Below are 18170 nucleotides of genomic sequence, written 5' to 3' on the forward strand. Positions count from 1 at the left end.
AAATACACTTTAGTTCATCTTCAGTGTGTCTCAAAATAGCACAGTTGAGTACACTAAGATGATCTTAAGTTTATCTTAAGAAGTACTAAAGATAAGCTTTTAGTATATTAAGTACAAAATAAGTGCGCGAAAATAGAGCACTTTAAGTACATTATGGAAGTGTACTAAGTGCACTTAAATAAAATGTATTTTAGTGCACTTTTTTTTCACCTGGGATATGTACTTCTCAATAAGCAATTAATGTGAACTAAATATACTTAAATGCAATTTCAATGTACTTCAATGTTATTAATCTCTGGCAATGAAGTTGAAATTTAGTATAGGCTATTAAAAAATCTCTTAATTACCTAGTTACAATCAACGAAACACAAAATGAAAACCCACTACATTTACTGACAAAATCTCTAAAACAAATACACAAAAATGCGTTTTGCTGATGCACAAGAAAAACCCAACACTACACACAGCTGCAACACTTTAACTCACTTATTAGAAAGAGTCTGGAGAACAAAAGTTTAACAGATATAATGCAATTAAATGTGTGTTTAAGTGAGAACAACATAATGATATTGAAAGTATTCTGTACACAGATGTAAAGTACTATTACACACAAATACAGTACTCTCATAAATGACACTGTATCAAATGTTATGTTTTTTTTTTTTTAATTAAACTTCATAGAGTTAATAGCGCAAGAGCTGGTGATGAAAATTTCAACAATATGTTTTATTGGAGTATACTGTATAAGAAAGTGTATTTAAGTTTAGAAGAAAAATAAATTTAAAGTGCATTAATGCACATAGTATATATTATAGACTAAATACATTTAAAATACATTAACAAATGTAATTTTGAAGAACACACTTAAGTTGAAATTAAAATCAATTATTTTACATGTGCTTTAGTATATTGATAAATATATCAAAATAAGTGTACTACACAATAAAATCATAATTATGTCAAATGTATGTTTAAGTAATACTTAATTATACATTATTATAAAGTGCATTTTTAAAAAGTGCACTTAAGTATGTTAAGACCTATTGTCATTAAAGTGTACTCTCTTTAAGTACAATTAAGTGGTCTTTAATTTAGATTATATTATATTATCTCCAAGTGCACTTTTTAAAAAGCTTTTAATAATTGAAGTACACAAAAAGAGCGCTTTTACCGCAATTAAGCACACTTCTTTTTCACAAGGGTGTCCAGCATGCAATGCTGAAAACTCTTTGTTTTCTGTGAATTTGGTGACATAAACCTTTATTTTGCTAAAAGATCTAATGTTTAGTGCCTGGATTTTCCACGCACTGAAACCCCAATCTCTCATCTTCCTCATGCAGTACATTCAGAAGTGCCATGAACAGTATATAAAACGTCCATCACCTTGCATTAATCAAATTTTTAATTTAGCCTTTTCCTTCTCTGATATTGTCTTAAGGGTTAGATGGCCCTTACGAATATTAACCATGATTTTATTGTAGTAAAAGTGTAGTAACCATGCATGTATTAATTATCATTTGCATAACCATACTATGGTTAATTTTTGGTTACCATGGTTTAACTATAGTAACCATGTTTCTTTGTTTTATTTGTAGTAAAACTATGGTTATTTTTCGAAAAGGAGGGGAATTATAACATTTATTTATGTTTAGTTTTATTTGTTTGTTTGTTGCTCTAATAGCCTAGTTGTAACTTCGGTTAAATCCCAAATCCAAGGTCTGTATCTGAATAACTAGTTTCGACTGAATAACTAGACTGGCATCTGTGAAAAAAAGACAACTGGTATCTGTATGGAAAGACTTCTTTTAGCCCACAGACCCTCTGATGCAATACAGACAAAACTGAAAAGCACTTTCTCTATTTAAGTTCAAAATCTGACTGTATAGTTTTATTAAGATTAGATGAGAAACATAATTTCATCAGTCGTGTTTACAAAGTATAGAGTTAATATAGTTAGTGCTTTTGTATAATGTAATACGTTCTTTGAAAGATATTCAGAGTGCTGTTCCGTGATGTTTCAGATACCACTCGTATGAACAATGGGAACTGTAATTAATCATTTTACATGTCAGCTGAAAAGCTTTACCTGTGTAATAAGACGGTTTGTCTAAACTGCAGACTAAAAGGAGTGTTTTCTAGTTTGATATTAGCAACATCTTCAAAGTACAAAAAAAAGGAAGCAATGCCGGCATGTTGGTGCACCGATTTCGCACCACTTTCTTCAATATCGCGTCTGATGCTCTTAAACACGGTGTTTACATTTGACTAGCTGACATACCAAACATAACTTTAATACTAACTTACATTTAAAAACACTTAAAAAGCAACCAACAGTAAATTTAGAGGGAAAAATTAATAATTTGAAGCTGCTGTTTTTTTTCTCTCTCTACAAGACCATAATAAATTTAATTTAATTTAGATAAAGATTCCATTCCGGTTGTTTTCTCTCAGTGTTGATGTTGATGCTCTAGCTTCTTAATGCAGTTTGGCACAGATACACCAGCAGTGGGTTACTTTAACCAGCAGCTCAGAAGGTGGTTGAGGGGGTGTAGCCTCTTTCTTCTTTGTCTATATAGATTAGGGATATTGGAAAATAAGTAAAATATATTTATGCAATTGAAAATACTGTACCACAATGCCAAAATATAGTTTAATTATTTAATTCGCCTTGCACAGATAAATACACATATACGGTTATATACAGCATCAGAAAAAACTGAAGGTATACAAGTGAAAGCTATATATAAAGTAAAACAAATATATGAAATGTGTATGATATAAATTAGTAAATATACAATGAATAAATAAATACACAGGGGGAAAAAAATCTGAAATTACTCAATTGCAGTGATGGCTTTAGTTACAGTACCTAATTTAGGTTTACTCTCATTGCATCAAATGCCTCTATTTACAATGTGTTTTTGTTGGCATTGGTCTCCATTACCATAATCATCCATCGGTCTCTTATCACTCTTGGCCAAATTCATTTAAAAAGATTCAGTAATCACTCTCCTCCAATAGCTGGTGGGTACATTATGACTGCCTTTGCATCATCTGGATGGATGATGCACACAGTGATGCACACCTAATAATCCCCATACACTTGATTGGCTCTATGACTCTCTCTCCTCTCCACCTGTAGCTGGTGTGTGGTGAGCGCACTGGCGCCGTTGTATTGTGGCTGCCATCGCATCATCCAGGTGGATGCTGCACACTGTTGGTGGTTGAGGAGAGACCCCCACATGATTGTAAAGCGCTTTGGGTGTACAGCAACACACAATAAAGCGCTATATAAATGCATCATTCATTCATTCATCATCACAGGTGGTGGCAGAGGAGATTCCTCCACTCTGTTGGAAGGTTTCTCTCCAGTGTGAATTCTCATGTGAATTTTAAGGCTTTGTTTCACTGTGAAACTCTTCCCACATTCAGAGCAGATAAAAGGCTTCTCTCCGGTGTGAAATCTTTTGTGAATTTGAAGGTGTCCTTGTTGCATGAACCTCTTTCCACACTCAAAGCAGGTGAACGGCTTCTCTCCAGTGTGAATTCTCATGTGTCTCTCGAGGCCTTGTTTCACTGTGAAACTCATCATACAATAAGAGCAGGTGAAAGGCTTCTCTCCAGTGTGAATTTTCATGTGCCTCTCAAGAGTAATGTTCATTGTGAAACTCTTCCCACACACAGAGCAGACGAAAGGCTTCTCTCCAGTATGAATTCGCATGTGGTTTTGAAGGTGTCCTTGCTGCAAGAATCTTTTTCCACACTCAGAGCAGGTGAAATTCTTCTCTCCATTGTGAATCCTCAGGTGTCTCTTAAGGCCTTGTTTCACTGTGAAACTCTTTCCACACTCTAAGCAGGCAAAAGATTTCTCTCCGGTGTGAATGGTTATGTGACTTTTAAGTTGTCCGTGTTCTGTGAAGCTCTTTCCACACTGAGGGCAAGTGAAAGGCTTCTCTTCCGTGTGAATGCTCATGTGTCTCCTAAGGTTTCTGTTCACTGTAAACCTCTTTCCACACACAGAGCAGGCAAAATGCTTTTCTCCAGTGTGAATTCCCATGTGACTTTCAAGGTGTCCTTGTTCCATGAAACTCTTTCCACATTGCGTGCAGGTGAATGGTTTCTCTGCAGTGTGAATTCTCACGTGTCTCTTAAGGCTCCTGTTCACTGTAAAACTCTTTCCACACTCAGAACAACTGAATGGTTTCTCTCCAGTGTGAATTCTCATATGAATATTAAGCTTTTGTTTCTCTATGAAGCTTATCCCACACTCAGAGCAGCTGAAAGGTTTCTCTCCAGTGTGAATTCTCATGTGTCTCTCAAGGCCATGCTTCAATGGGAAACTCTTCATACAATACGGGCAGACGAAAGGCTTGTCTCCAGTGTGAACGCTCATGTGAATTTGAAGTTGGCCTTTTTGAATGAAACTCTTACCACACTGAAAGCAGCTGAAAGGCTTCTCTCCAGTGTGAATTCTCATGTGACTGTCAAGGGTGCTTTTCACTGTGAAACACTTTCCACATTGAGTGCAAGTAAAAGGTTTCTCTCCGGTGTGAATTCTCATGTGACATTTCAACTGTCCTTGTTGTGTGAAACTCTTTCCACATTGAGGGCAGGTGAAAGGCTTCTCCCCTGTATGAATTCTCATGTGGATTATAAGTTGTCGTTGTTCCATGAAACTGTTTCCACACTCAGAGCAGGTGTAAGGTTTCTCTCCAGTGTGAATTCTCATGTGATTCTCAAGGTGTTGTTTCACTGTGTAATGCTTTGCACACTGGGTACATCCAAAAGGTTTCTCTCCAGTGTGAATGCTCATGTGTCTCTTAAGGCTCCTGTTTACTCTAAAACTCTTTCCACATTGAGGACAGCTGAAAGGTTTCTCTCCAGTGTGAATCCGCATGTGAATTTTAAGCTTTTGTTTCTCTATGAAACTCATCCCACACTCAGAGCAGGTAAAAGGCTTTTCCCCACTGTGAATTCTCATGTGCCTCTCAAGGCTTTGTTTAAATGTGAAGCTCTTTCCACACTGAGAGCAGGTGAAAGGTTGCTCTCCAGTGTGATTTCTCATGTGAATATTAAGCTTTTGTTTCTCTATGAAACTCATCCCACATTCAGAGCAGGAAAAAGGTTTCTCTCCCGTGTGAATTCTGATGTGTCTCTCAAGGCTTTGTTTAAATATGAATGTCTTTCCACACTGAGGGCAGATGAACGGCTTCTCTCCAGTGTGAATGCCCACGTGCTGCTTAAGGTTTGCTTGTTGAATGAAATGCAGCTCATGCTGATGGCATGTGACAGAATCTTCTTTCAGTTCCTTGAGATCTAAAATAAACATTAAAAGATCAATGTCAAGAATCACTTCATGGGCAATAAAGGTGAGACAGTAAATGCTGTACAGTAATGGTCATTAATATATGTGCACCCCAAACAATAAAGTAAACTGAACAGAATAAATATGTATAAGAACCTTTATACAGCTTGTGAATAAACTGTTTTATTGAACCAGATCTTCCGAAAATAAGACTTGAGCTTGGGATGGGCATGAGTACCCAAGTAACTGAAGTAAGAAACTGTTTTAATTTGTTATTACATAACTATCTTGAACTCTTAAATCTGATTGGTCAAACATGGCTTCTGATACATTCATTGTTGTCTTAAGGCAACTCAGGGTTTTAGTTGGCTGATCTGGGTAACTGAAATTGGCGGCATTGGCACTCATGCCCATTTACAAATAAAAATTAATATTTCAGTATTAATATTACTGTAATATTTTTGCAGAGTTCATCTTGTTGCTAGGTTGATTTTTTTTTTTGTTGCAGTGAAATATTTGTTCTTCTTAGCAGAAATGTTAAGATAACGTACAGGAAGGATGATTAAATAATTTAAAATCAAATCATTATTTCATGCCCACCTGTTTATTTTTAATGTGCGGAGCCAGAGCAATGTAATAAGCAGGATAATGTACAGTTAGTTGATCAACATACGTTTTACACATATAATTTGTTGTGGTGACATTCAACAAAAATACATTTTAAAAAGTAGGCTATTTTTTTATTAAATTGCTAATATAATGTTATATAATAATACATTATAATATTTAATGTGGTGTTATAATATTATTCGAATTTTTTAATTAGAACTTTCATAGTCACGATCAGCAATTAATAGAATAAACGCAATCTTTTAACTTATTTGATTCATTATAGTTGACAAACAAATAACTTACACTGCCTTTTGTTCTTGCAATCTTGTGTAGGTGAGGACTGGGAGGTTTGCGTCTGCACATCTGGAGTCTCTGTGGTCTGATTGTTTTCATGTTGCTCCATCTTTATAACCAGGAAATGTTCGACGCCGCTTATTTCATCAGTCTCCATCAGTCAGGTTTCATTCACTATATTCTCTAATAGCTATTGTACAACCAAACCTGACTCGGTTTTAAAAACCACTGATTTGGCGTTCTGCTTAAATAAGCTTCCACGCGAAAGCGAAGCGCTGGTGCGCCTATCAAACTGGTCAAGTCACGTGATTTCAGCACCCAGGCCTCGTTGCGTCACACACTGTCCGAGACGCTTTAACATTTCGATGGTTCACCGCTAGGGTGCGATGATCTGCTGTACCAGCCCTTTTATTCAAGATCTCTAGATCAGGGATGCCCAGTTTCTAGCCTATCCGTATAGTGTTTAATAGACGTTGCTGCTCATGAGCATGTGAAAGATGCTTAAAATATGAAAAAAGATTGTTTAAAAAAGTCAGAATTCAGAATTAGTTGCATGCATATATTACTCAGGGATATGAATGCAAGAATAGAGTATGTAGCCTACCTTAATGAATGCTAATTAAAAAGAAAAGAAAAAAAAAATACCTTTCAAAACCCAAACAATGTGTTTTTGAGCTTTATAATTTTTGTTAAATGTAACTTTGAGATTGATTATAGCCTACTTGTCTTATTTTTTTTCCCCCACTTTATTTATCAGTCCACCAGTGCATAATATTCATGCATTTTCAAGGAATTGTTTACCTCAATATGATTCCCCAATCATTATACTGTTTTTCCTATCCTGTATTGGTGTAAAAAAAAGAAAGAAAGTGAAACTGAACCAAAGCACTAATTAATTCCGTTTCCACAAAAACTAGGTATGTTTTACATTACTGTTGTATTTCATTGGTGGTGTTAAAAATGTAAAAAGTCTTTGGGTTTAAAGTTTTTATATTATCTATCTTTATAAATTGATTTTCACTGATCATTCACACTGAAAATATTAATTTGTTCAGTACAAGCTCATAATAATATGTGTATCATTGTGACTGCATAATTCAGTTTCGATTGTTTCTGTGTGCAAAGACAGAGAATATTGAGAGTTTCCTTGTGTTTTCAATTTTTACACAGTAGCCTATTTGATTATGTGCTTTGTCTATATCATGATTCTGTGAAATTATTTTATCCAGTTGGAAATACTGTGATACAATATACTGTCATTTGAATGATTTAATTCTCTGAATGAAAGTGATCAACTATTAACTCACACTGCCTTTCTATTTTGCAGTAGCTCAGTGAGAAGACCTGCAGGATTTTCAATTCTTCCTCACGTCTGGTGCCAGATTCTGGTCCTTTTACTAGTATGATTGTCTCCTGCTGGCTTCTCTCGCTCAGAAAAGGTTATTTTTTCAAGTTAGATCTTTCTGCAGAGTAGATGCTGATGCATGATACGAGCTAGAAGCAGGAAATTAAGTGATATGGAATGAGTTTATTGAATATCCATAGCTATTTAGCAATATTTATATTTATATAAGATGCATTTGAACTGCATCTAAACAGAAGCATATACACACTCTTGTAACAAGCTAAGGTGATGGGAATTTTTTGTAACCCGAATCTTCTGGAGACAATACAGTTATTATCAATAGTTTGGTCATTCCACGAAATCGGTGCCTTTTGTGTGTGTTCTCGGTGTGTGTGTGCACTTAGGATGGGATAAGTGCAGAGCACGAATTCCGAGTATGGGTCACCATACTTGGCCGTATGTCACGTCACTTTCACTTTCATTACTATATCCTCAGGACTAAAAAAATTATTCTACGGCAGTTTGTTTCTATACTTTACATTATGGTCGGCTAATTTTAAAATATACACTCTTAAAAATAAAGGCGCTTCAAAAGTTTCTTCAAGCGATGCCATAGAAGAACCATTTTTGGTTCCACAAAGAACCGTTCAGTCAAAGGTTCTTTGAAGAACCATCTCTTACGTACCTTTTTATAATCAGAAGAACCTTCACCACAAATAACCTTTTGTGAGCCAGGAAGGTTCTTCAGATGTTAAAAGTTCTTTATGGAACCATTTAGACAAAAAGGTTCTTCTATGGCATCGTGAAGCACCTTTATTTTTAGTTGATTCCTATTTATGATTTGATTTGATGCGGCACGTGGTTTTAATTAGTCGCAATCAACAACTAACATTAACGTGACTCTGTAAGTGACAAACAACAAACTTACTCTGACTTTTATCCTCCTGCTCTTGTCTGGGTGAGGACTGGCATTTTTTCCAAATTTGGAAGTTCGCCGCTAGAGGATGTTGATCTGGTGAACCCATGAACCAGTGTGTGGCTTTAACTGATCTCGGTTCAGTTTAGATTCAGTTACATTCCACAAAGTAGGGATTCGAGTAGTGTTTTAGGCCCTCAAAAGAATGTGAGTCATGCAGCTGGTTTGTGGAAACCCCATTGCAGAAAACCTGTGCATGGTCTCAGTACCAATCAGTCAAGCTTATGTTATCTTGTGGAGGGCCATACACAGACATGCGGAGGGGGAAGTGGCCAGAACCAGGGAAAAGCTCACAATCGTCGACTGGCTATAAAGTTGTTTTAGGCTGGATCTATATGAACTCAATAATAAGCATTTGCAAAAACTGGTGACTCTCTCCCACCTTTCAACCATTGGGCTTCCTAAGACAATTATTAACAATTTCCACAGCAACATTATGGACATGGTAAATATTACTGTAATAATATAGCTTATCTAAGAATATATTGTATATCGTATGTTGCATTGTTTTGATGAATATTAAGTGATTTTCATTATTTTCACATTGTATGGTATTTCCCTGCTTTAGAAACATTCCAGTAAACACTGCATATTTTATAGTGCCGGGGTGAAATAAAAACTGGAAAGAGAGGTGATGTCAACATGTTTTAATTAAAAAAGTCAATACAATAAAACAAAACAACAACATACACACGTGTTTAATAAGAAAACAAAACCAGAACAAACTGCAACTTTTTGTGAGACAGGTTAGGTGTCATGATGGTATAAAATACGACCAGGTCAATTTTTTGGGGGGGGGGGTTCTACGGTGACTATTCAGTGCACATACATAATAAGATGCAATATATTAGCATGTTTTTTTTCTGACAAAAATTTGGGTAGGAATTGACAGGAGTAATTTACATCAACGAGTAATTTACATTGCTAAAGAAAAGCTTTGGCTGGATCAGTTTGACGGGTTACAACCTGCAAGTCCAAGATAGCATCTTGATTCTGAGTAGTAGCCATTTATCAGACTCTACACAGCAACAGCTTTCGAAACGGATAATCACACAGATAATCCATCCGTCTATTCTCCAAAGCTCTTATCCTGTGTAGGATCGTGGGGGGCTGGGGTCTATCCCGGGGACACATCCTGGACATATGAGGCTGTCCATCACAGGGTTTACAACACATACATTCACACAAACACAGCTGACATAGCCTATATTGAAATTCAAATTGTAACAGTCTGTAACAGTCTTCTGCTATTAGGATTCTGATGTAAATATAAGCATTATGAATTTTTATTAATCTTTAAAACAGTTTGATTTGACTTTAGATTTTTAATGTTTCTTTTTTAACGTCTCTCCATAATGTTTTTTTGTTGTTTATTTTGCGTGTGAGGCGGTCATGTGAAGTAAATTTATATAGAACCTTTTTAGTTTAGCTGTTCCTTCTTACATTTTGTGGATAAAAACAATAGCTAAATTGTTAGTCTGATTTAAATCAACTAATTGATTTTTAAAAAATAGAATATTTGATGATATTTGTTTTATTATATAAATATTAACGTCACCATTAAATCAAAATGGACAATATTATTGAAGAATGCAATGTTTATTCTAAAATATTTATGCTATATAATTATACTAAATTATTATTATTATTTACAATTAATGCTCTTTTATTTTTGAATCAAAATAACTTTCTTCTCTTAACCCCTCTCCCTGCAGCAACCTGTCCCTCATGTGATCACAGCAATAGCAAACAACAATGATCCAGTCAATTCCAGGACAAAATCAAGTCCTACAGTTTTTCTTATTTATACAATACAAGTCACAACAGGATGAAACAACTCCAAAGTGAATTTTGGCTCGTTTAAATCTCTGAATGAAAGTGATGAACAACTAACAGTGACTTTCTGTTTTGCAGCAGTTCAGTCAGGAAAAACTGGGCCAGACATTTTAGAAGATGTCATTGCCTCTCTGCCAGATTTTTATCTGACTAATTATTCAAATGTACTCTCAAGTTAACTCTTCTGTGGCAGGAGAAGAGCATGAGGTGGGAAATGAAGTGATAAGAAATTAGCAGTTTATTGAAAAACCTTAGATATTTGTGTTGGTCAAAGCTCTGACTGTATCTGAACATGTTCTTATATCAATGCAAGGTTATAGGAATTTTCTGCTTAGTATATGTGGACATGAAGAGACTTCTTATCTCAAGCATGCAGAGAAGAACAGATGGAAGAATCATTGTAGTTTAGTGGTTTGAGTTGTACATGATTATGATTTGTAATGCATTTTACCCAAACCTACTTTAAATAGCAACCAGTCTGTTTGTTGGATAAATGAATGTAAAATGAGCACTTTCCATCTGTTACAGTTCTGCTTTGCACAGATTCATGTTCACCCAAAAATCTTCTAGTATTGTGTTTCTTTTATTGTAGATGCAAGAAGACTGCCGAATCCTGTTTAGTAATCATATGACCTCTATAGGTCTGTGACTTCTGTGGATATATTAGCCAGAGTTACTTCCTGTTTTTACAACTGATGAAGGTGCTTGGATAGACACCGAAACGTCTTGTTAAGCTTTTTATAGTCCAGTGATTTTAATAAAAATTTTATTTTTGGAATGTTTAAACACCTGGATGGTTTAGTGATGAATCTACACAGACATTTCCCTTTAAATGTTATTCTTCGTACATTAGGTTATAAATGATTAGAAAAACATTGCATAAATCATTATTAACAAACAAGGTATAACAAACATTCAAAATATTACTTAAGAGTAGGGGTGTAAAAGTGGCATCCTGACCAAATTGTCCCATTGGTCTCTTATCGAGCACTCAGTGCTCATGTTTCCCGAGGAGAGCAGCCTCAACTCAGCTAGTCCTTCTGACATTTGCTGTTGGCTCTGATGTCTCGATAGTGATTAAACATAAGATATAATTCGTTTTGGGTAAATCTAACAGATAATCCTTGGTCTTTATTCTATTCTTCTGTTAATCTATTAATATGTTAAAATTAAAAGAAGCAGTACTGTTTGATATAATATTTCGTTTCATTGTAATGTATGTATGTTCCCTGAACTACATTTCTGCAGCTATTGATATGTTTTAATGAAACCGAAAAGATGTGTTGATATCATATTTCATGCTATTCTCAATACAGTGAGGAAAATTGCAGAAGCCAAGGTGAGCTTACTGATGTTATAAAGTACGCTGCTCTTTGCAGAATTACTGGACTTGTGTCATCCCGTCCGCGGGAGTTCACACTCTTGAGTCTAACTCGTGAAGTCTGAACTACCGATGTTGCAAGTCTGAAATTTGCGTACTTTTTATTGAGGAATGCGCACAGACCTACGTCACCAGACTATTTGCCTAATCTTCTTAGTACTTTAGACCACGATGGAAACGCAGACAGCAACAGGTCTGGGGGGGAAAAATTCCTGGGACAAATTGTTCCAGGTAATTTCGGTGGAAAAGCAGCTATATAAATAGATTGACTACATCACTCTCCTCCGACAGCTGGTGGGTGTCCTGATATGCTATGACTGCTATCACTTCATCTGGATTGATGGTGTACACAGGAGACAGCAGAGAAGATTCCCCAACTCTGTCAAAATGAATTCTCATGTGACGTTTAAGGTGTACGTGTTGTGTGAAGCTCTTTCCACACTGAGGGCAGGTGAAAGGTTTCTCTCCAGTGTGAATTCTCATGTGGTTCTCAAGGTTTTGTTTCACTGTGAAACTCTTTCCACACTCGGAGCAGGTGAAAGCTGTTGCTTCATTGTGAAGTTTCATGTGACTCTCAAGGCTTTGTTTCACAGTGAAACTTTTCCCACATTCACAGCAGATGAAGGGCTTCAGCCCAGTGTGAACTCTCATGTGACTATCAAGGTTTTGTTTTATTCTAAAACTCTTTCCACACACAAAGCAGGCGAAAGGCTTCTCTTCCGTGTGAATTTTCATGTGTCTCTCAAGGTTGGTTTTCATTGTGAAACTGTTCCCACATAAAGGGCAGATGTAAAGCTTCTCTTCAATGTGAATTTTCATGTGTCTCTTAAGCTTTTGCTTCATTGTGAAACTCTTTCCACACTCGGAGCAGGTGAAAGGCTTCTCTCCAGTATGAATGGTCATGTGGCTCTCGAGGCTTTGTTTAACTGTGAATCTCTTTCCACACTGAGGGCAGGAGAAAGGCTTCACTCCAGTGTGAATTCTCATATGACTCTCAAGGTTTTGTTTTACTGTGCAACTCTTTCCACATTCAGAGCACGTGAAAGGTCTCTCTCCAGTGTGAATTCTCATGTGACTCTCAAGGCTTTGTTTCACTGAAAAACTCTTTCCACATTCAGGGCAAATGAAAGGCTTCTCTCCAGTGTGAGTCCACATGTGACGTTTAAGACTTTGATGTTGTGTGAAGCTCATCCCACAGATGGAGCAGGTGAAAGGTTTCTCTCCAATGTGAACGCTCATGTGACTTTTAAGACACTGTTTTGCTGTGAAACCCTTTCCACACCGAGGACAGATGAATGGCTTTTCTCCAGTGTGGACTCTCAAGTGACTCTCAAGGCTTTGTTTGACTTTGTAACTCTTTCCACATTGAGGGCAGGTGAAAGGTTTCTCACCAGTGTGAGTTTTTATGTGACGTTTAAGGTATCCTTGCTGCGTGAAGCTCATTTCACACTGAGGGCAGGTGAAAGGTTTCTCTCCAGTGTGAATTCTCATGTGACTTTTAAGGCTTTGTTTCGATGTGAAACTCTTATCACACTGAGGACAGATGAAAGGTTTCTCTCCAGTGTGACTTCTCATGTGAATGTTAAGCTGACCTTGTTGCGTGAAACTTTTTCCGCACTGAGGGCAGGTGAATGGTTTCTCTCCAGTGTGAATCCTTAAATGAGCCTCAAGCTTTTGATTCATAGTGAAACTCTTTCCACATTGAGGGCAGATGAATGGTTTCTCTTCAGTGTCAATTCTCATGTGCTCCTCAAGATTTGCTTGCTCAAAGAAATGCATCCCACATTCTTCCCAAGTGACAGAATCTTCTTTATGTTCATTCTGATCTAAAATGAATATTAAAATATCAGCGTCAAAAATCAGTTCAATGATAAATAAGGTGAGATTGAGCTGAAGTAAGTTTAACACTAGAATGCGACAGAGGTCTTTGACATACTAAATGTTGAATCTGTCTTTCTCATGTTCTTGCAATTAATGTTCACCTTGCCTATAACATTTTCCGCTGTAAGATTCGGTTAGGTCCCATTTATACCCAGTAAGATCCATCTCACTTGTGTTTGTCAAAATAGGTGTAAACAGGATGCAAAATTCAAACCACATTTGTGGTTATGGATGTATGTGGTCACATTAGCCACGTTTCCAATGCCGGCCAATTGCAAGTGTAATAGAGGTCTTAAATGTGTGGGTAAAACCTCACTCCTCTGATCTCAAGAGGTGCACTAGCAACTGATGCTAGAGGCTGCGGTCTTCAGAGTCCTTGTTAGTGCACTCATCTCCTATGCTGGAAACACTGGTTAAAATCCCACTCAGAGAGAGTGAGGGGAGTAAGACTAATGCTAAGGTGCACTAGCAACTGACACTAGACACTGTGGTCTTTAGCATTCTTGTTAACACGCCCGTCTCCCATGCTGGTAATGCCAGTTTAAATCCCGCTTGGAGCGAGTGAGGGAAGTAAACCCTAAAGGGGCTACATTGGTGCTGTGACCCGGATGGGAGTGAGGTTTAGGGGGTGAGTGTAACGGAGGCCAGATAATGAGAGCTGTGGTAAACCCTCACTCCTCTGATCTCAAGATGCTGTAGGATTTACCATGAACCAGAGTCCACCAAATGAACACTCCTTAAGATCAAGGAGATTCCCCACTAAGTAAGTGATAGGTCATAAAAACTGATTGTCCACTATCTTCCCTGGGTCTGAAGTGGTTATGGGTCTGATAATTGATCAAAGAAGAAGACCCTCCATTGTTCCCAAAACAATCATTTTGTGGAACCAAATGGCCAAGCAACACTTAGTGACAATCATACACAAAATGTATGGCCATAACAAGAAAGAGGAGACACGTGATAGGGGTTAAAAGACCAGAATTAACGTGAGAAAATGCCTCCAATGCCAGTAACGCCGGTTCAAATCCTGCTCAGAGCTCAGGGGGCTTGGGTAATACCTGGGGTTGTAGGGGTTATAATGGTGTCGTGACCCGGATGGGAGTAAGGTTTAGTGGGGTGAGTGTAACAGAGGCCAGGTGGTAATTGGTGTGTGGGTAAAACACATTCATCTGATCTCAAAAGACACACTAGTGACTGACGCCAGAGGCTGCAGTCTTTAGCATCCTCGTTAGCGTCCCACCTCCCATGCCAGAAACGTTGATTTCCAATAAAACAATGAGTGAGTGAGTGAGTGAGTGAGTGAGTGAGGGGAGTAGAACCAGTGGGGTTACACAAGCGTGCTAATGGGGATTTTTATCACACTATGAGGCAGAAATATGTTATTTATAGATTTATGTGAGATTCTAAATGCTATGTATTCTTATGAAAATATCATAGACTGTTTGAAGAACATGTATGATTATAATCATGTATTTATTTGGTTTCATATATATTGTCTCTTCCTATCTCTTTGTTGATATAAGAATTCTGCATCTGCATACGTTATAAACTGCATACACTAATTCTCATAACTCCGATTTTCTGTCCATGAGCTTCCTCTGTTGCTCTGGAACAGTATAGGGAGACGAGAGAGGTCATTAAAAGGGTGGTTGACTGTTTTTTTTCTAGGCTTGATTGTGTTTATGGGGTGCAGTCTAACATGTGTTAATGCTTCATTTAAATTTTTTATTTTTTTTTCCACATAATTAAAAATATTCCATACCGCTCTGTCCTTTCTCCTATAAAATCGCTGATCATTTCCTTCTTTTATGAAGCCCCTCCCTCAGAAATACGCGATGGGCTCTGATTGGTTATGACAGTGTGTTATGATTAGCTAAACTGCCTCTAATGCGCGTCTAAACGTCCCGCCCCTCACCTCAGAGGCATGCGCTCCGGTTGTATTGTAAACAATGGCGTTGCCTATATTGCTTATGAATTTGAGCCCGATTGAAACCCAGAGAATATTAGTGAAGAGGATCGCGCAGAACCTGTGCAACCGCTGCTCTTAATGTTGTTATTTTTGTTTGTTGTTGTCTCATAATTTTAGAGACGCTTTTATTTGTAAATGCTACTGCTTCTGTTAGCTTCTAATAGACATGATTAAAGCTTTAATGCAGTATGGCAACCACATGTGCGTCCATGTTTAACACTTCTCATAGCTATGTGAAAATAAGTGTATAAATGGAACAGTTCATTATTTGAGCTGAGCTGGTGATCTGAATGAGAGAGAGAGAGAGAATCCATTAGAATCGTTAGAAGACAGAATCGAGATTCATATATGAATCGATTTTTTATGTCCACCCCTAGTTTTCTTCCTCTTCTCTAAAGCAGTGCAGCATGGTCTCGCCCCCTTTGTTGCATGTCCCCGGGGGCGGGGTTTGTTTGGGTTTGTGATGTCACAAACCCGGGAAGTAACTCATTGTAGTCCCTATCAGCCGATGTTGTGGGCAAACTGCCAGAATTTTAAAAGATCTCCGTTTGCAATTAACTTTCAGTGCTGCAACTTTGCAGATATTGTTTATGCTCAAACAGCAGCATTACACACTAACTAATATTAAAAAAGTGAAATCGCATTCAACCACCCCTTTAAAACATCCTCAGATCAGATAATTGCATGGAATATTTATATAAATGCTCATTGTTTTTTAATACATGTGACATAAACAGAGTTATTTTTTTTATCTAAATGTGTAAGCCTTTAGCCTTAAAAGCCATAATGGAGTTGTTTTGTGCATTTGATAAAAAATAAACAGAAGCAGGTGTAACTGCTCACTAACATTAATTTTTATCGTAAATCATACATCAATCGTCAATGTTGGATGCTTAAGTTTTTATGTAAAGACAAAAGTCAGCTTCTGTCATGTTCATTAAGCGATCAAGCTAGTCTTCAATTCATCATCTCCTTGCTGGTGAAATGGTGGAATTGTGTTCAGTGTTGTTCTATAGAGACATGTTCAGGGTGAGTTTAGGGTAGCATTGCCGGGCTACTAGCCAGACAGTGGCTCACAATGACCTGACAGTGGAAAAGCTAATATTATGAAAAAGAAAAAAAAAGTTTAAGCATCACTACTATCATTTTAATACACATTTGGAACACATTCACTGTGGAGAGAGCACGTAGTCTACATCTATGTAGACTTATTTAAAAAGCAGTACATTAAATGACTATATTAATTTTTAACATTCAAAATGGAATGTTTTGAAAGTAACTTTTCATAATCACAAATTCATTATGTTTATAACTAGTTTATAGTGCTATAGTTATTAAATTAATCACTGCTTTAGAATTAGATTTTGCAGTAATATTGTTAAAATTGATAGGCTGTTTTTATTCTACTACCCCCCCCCCCCCCCCCCCCCCCATCCCCAATTCCCATTTTCTATTATAATGAACAATTTGCAGCTTACACAATGTTTTGGAAGGCAGTCAATCAAGAAATACTTTTGCTTGGAGAGTGGTGTAGTTATGTCTTTTTAATTTTATTAAAAAGAATGAATGCTCATTTATTCAAGCATCTAAAAATCACATTTTAAAACACTCGGGTTCTCTGGCTTCAGTCTGATTTTAGATCATTAAAAAACTAAACAAAACAACAAGTTGCTCTAAAAAATCACTGAATCCAGATGTAATTTTAACATCTGGAATAACCCTATTCTAGGCTTATAAATCTGACACATATAGTTTATTGGTCGCGATCAACAAATAACAGATTAATTTAACTAATATGATTTTATGTTACTGACAACTAAGAACTTACACTGCTCTTGTCTAGGTGACGACTGGCAGGTTTTTGTCTTCACATCTGGTGGCTGTGTGGTCTGCTTGCTTTCATGCTGCTCCATCTTTATCGATCAAGTTCATTTCGCGGAATACACGTTAGTCAGTTTTAATTCACTCTATTCTCTAAAAGACATTCTACAATCGAAACTGATTTGGTTTAAAATATAAGCGATGGGCGCTTTCAAAACACTGGTTCATGAAGATCCGAGACGATTCTTTTGTTTCGAATCAGTGGGTCTAGCCAGGTCACGTGATTTCAGCAATCGAGGCGTCTTACGTCAGAAGTGGGACATTTCGATGTTTTGCCAATAGGGGGAGGTGAACTCAGTGTTATTTCATTTAATGTTAAGTTTTTGCAGTTACAAAGACAATAAATTAATCAAGAAATATTTCTATATATTTTCCATACATTATATATAATATAATAATATTACATAATACAATATTTCATTATATTTCAATCGGACTAACTGCTGTAGTGTTTTATTGAGCTGATATGATATTATCAAAATTAAGTTTTTTAGTAACTTATAGTAACTTAATGGGGATGAAAAAGAAACATTAATGGAGCTGTTATCATCAGCATGCTCATATTTTGAATAAATTTAATGAATGTGGTTACATGAATTTGGTTGAAGACCCTGTGAAACAATGCAAAGGCACAGTCTAACTCAATTCTTTAATTCTTTGAATGAAAATGCAGAACAATCACACTGACTT

General features: G+C 36.7%; 2 protein-coding genes across 2 annotated transcripts; both read right to left on the reverse strand.

The window, feature by feature from the left end:
* Positions 1-2638: 2638 nt before the first annotated feature.
* Positions 2639-6527, reverse strand: LOC306872540 (uncharacterized protein). The gene is made up of 2 exons (XM_079421147.1): positions 6221-6527; positions 2639-5316 (listed from the first exon to the last, which is right to left on the reverse strand). The coding sequence occupies exons 1-2, from the start codon at positions 6366-6368 to the stop codon at positions 3305-3307; spliced, it is 2160 nt and encodes a 719-aa protein (XP_079277273.1). The 5' UTR covers positions 6369-6527; the 3' UTR covers positions 2639-3304.
* A 4597-nt stretch (positions 6528-11124) lies between these two features.
* Positions 11125-17702, reverse strand: LOC306872180 (uncharacterized protein). The gene is made up of 2 exons (XM_079420631.1): positions 17428-17702; positions 11125-13575 (listed from the first exon to the last, which is right to left on the reverse strand). Exons 1-2 carry the CDS (start codon positions 17510-17512, stop codon positions 12002-12004), a joined length of 1659 nt encoding a protein of 552 aa, XP_079276757.1. The 5' UTR covers positions 17513-17702; the 3' UTR covers positions 11125-12001.
* Positions 17703-18170: the final 468 nt, after the last annotated feature.

Source organism: Barbus barbus, assembly GCF_936440315.1.
Source record: "Barbus barbus genome assembly, chromosome: 7".
NCBI classification, from domain to species: Eukaryota; Metazoa; Chordata; class Actinopteri; order Cypriniformes; family Cyprinidae; genus Barbus; species Barbus barbus.

Coding starts and splice junctions, on each gene's coding strand:
- LOC306872180 (XM_079420631.1), bottom strand. CDS start 17,512: ATGGAGCAGCATGAAAGCAAGCAGACCACACAGCCACCAGATGTGAAG. Junction 13,576..17,427: donor GTCACCTAGACAAGAGCAGT/GTAAGTTCTTAG, acceptor TATTCATTTTAG/ATCAGAATGAACATAAAGAA.
- LOC306872540 (XM_079421147.1), bottom strand. CDS start 6,368: ATGGAGACTGATGAAATAAGCGGCGTCGAACATTTCCTGGTTATAAAG. Junction 5,317..6,220: donor TTGCAAGAACAAAAGGCAGT/GTAAGTTATTTG, acceptor TGTTTATTTTAG/ATCTCAAGGAACTGAAAGAA.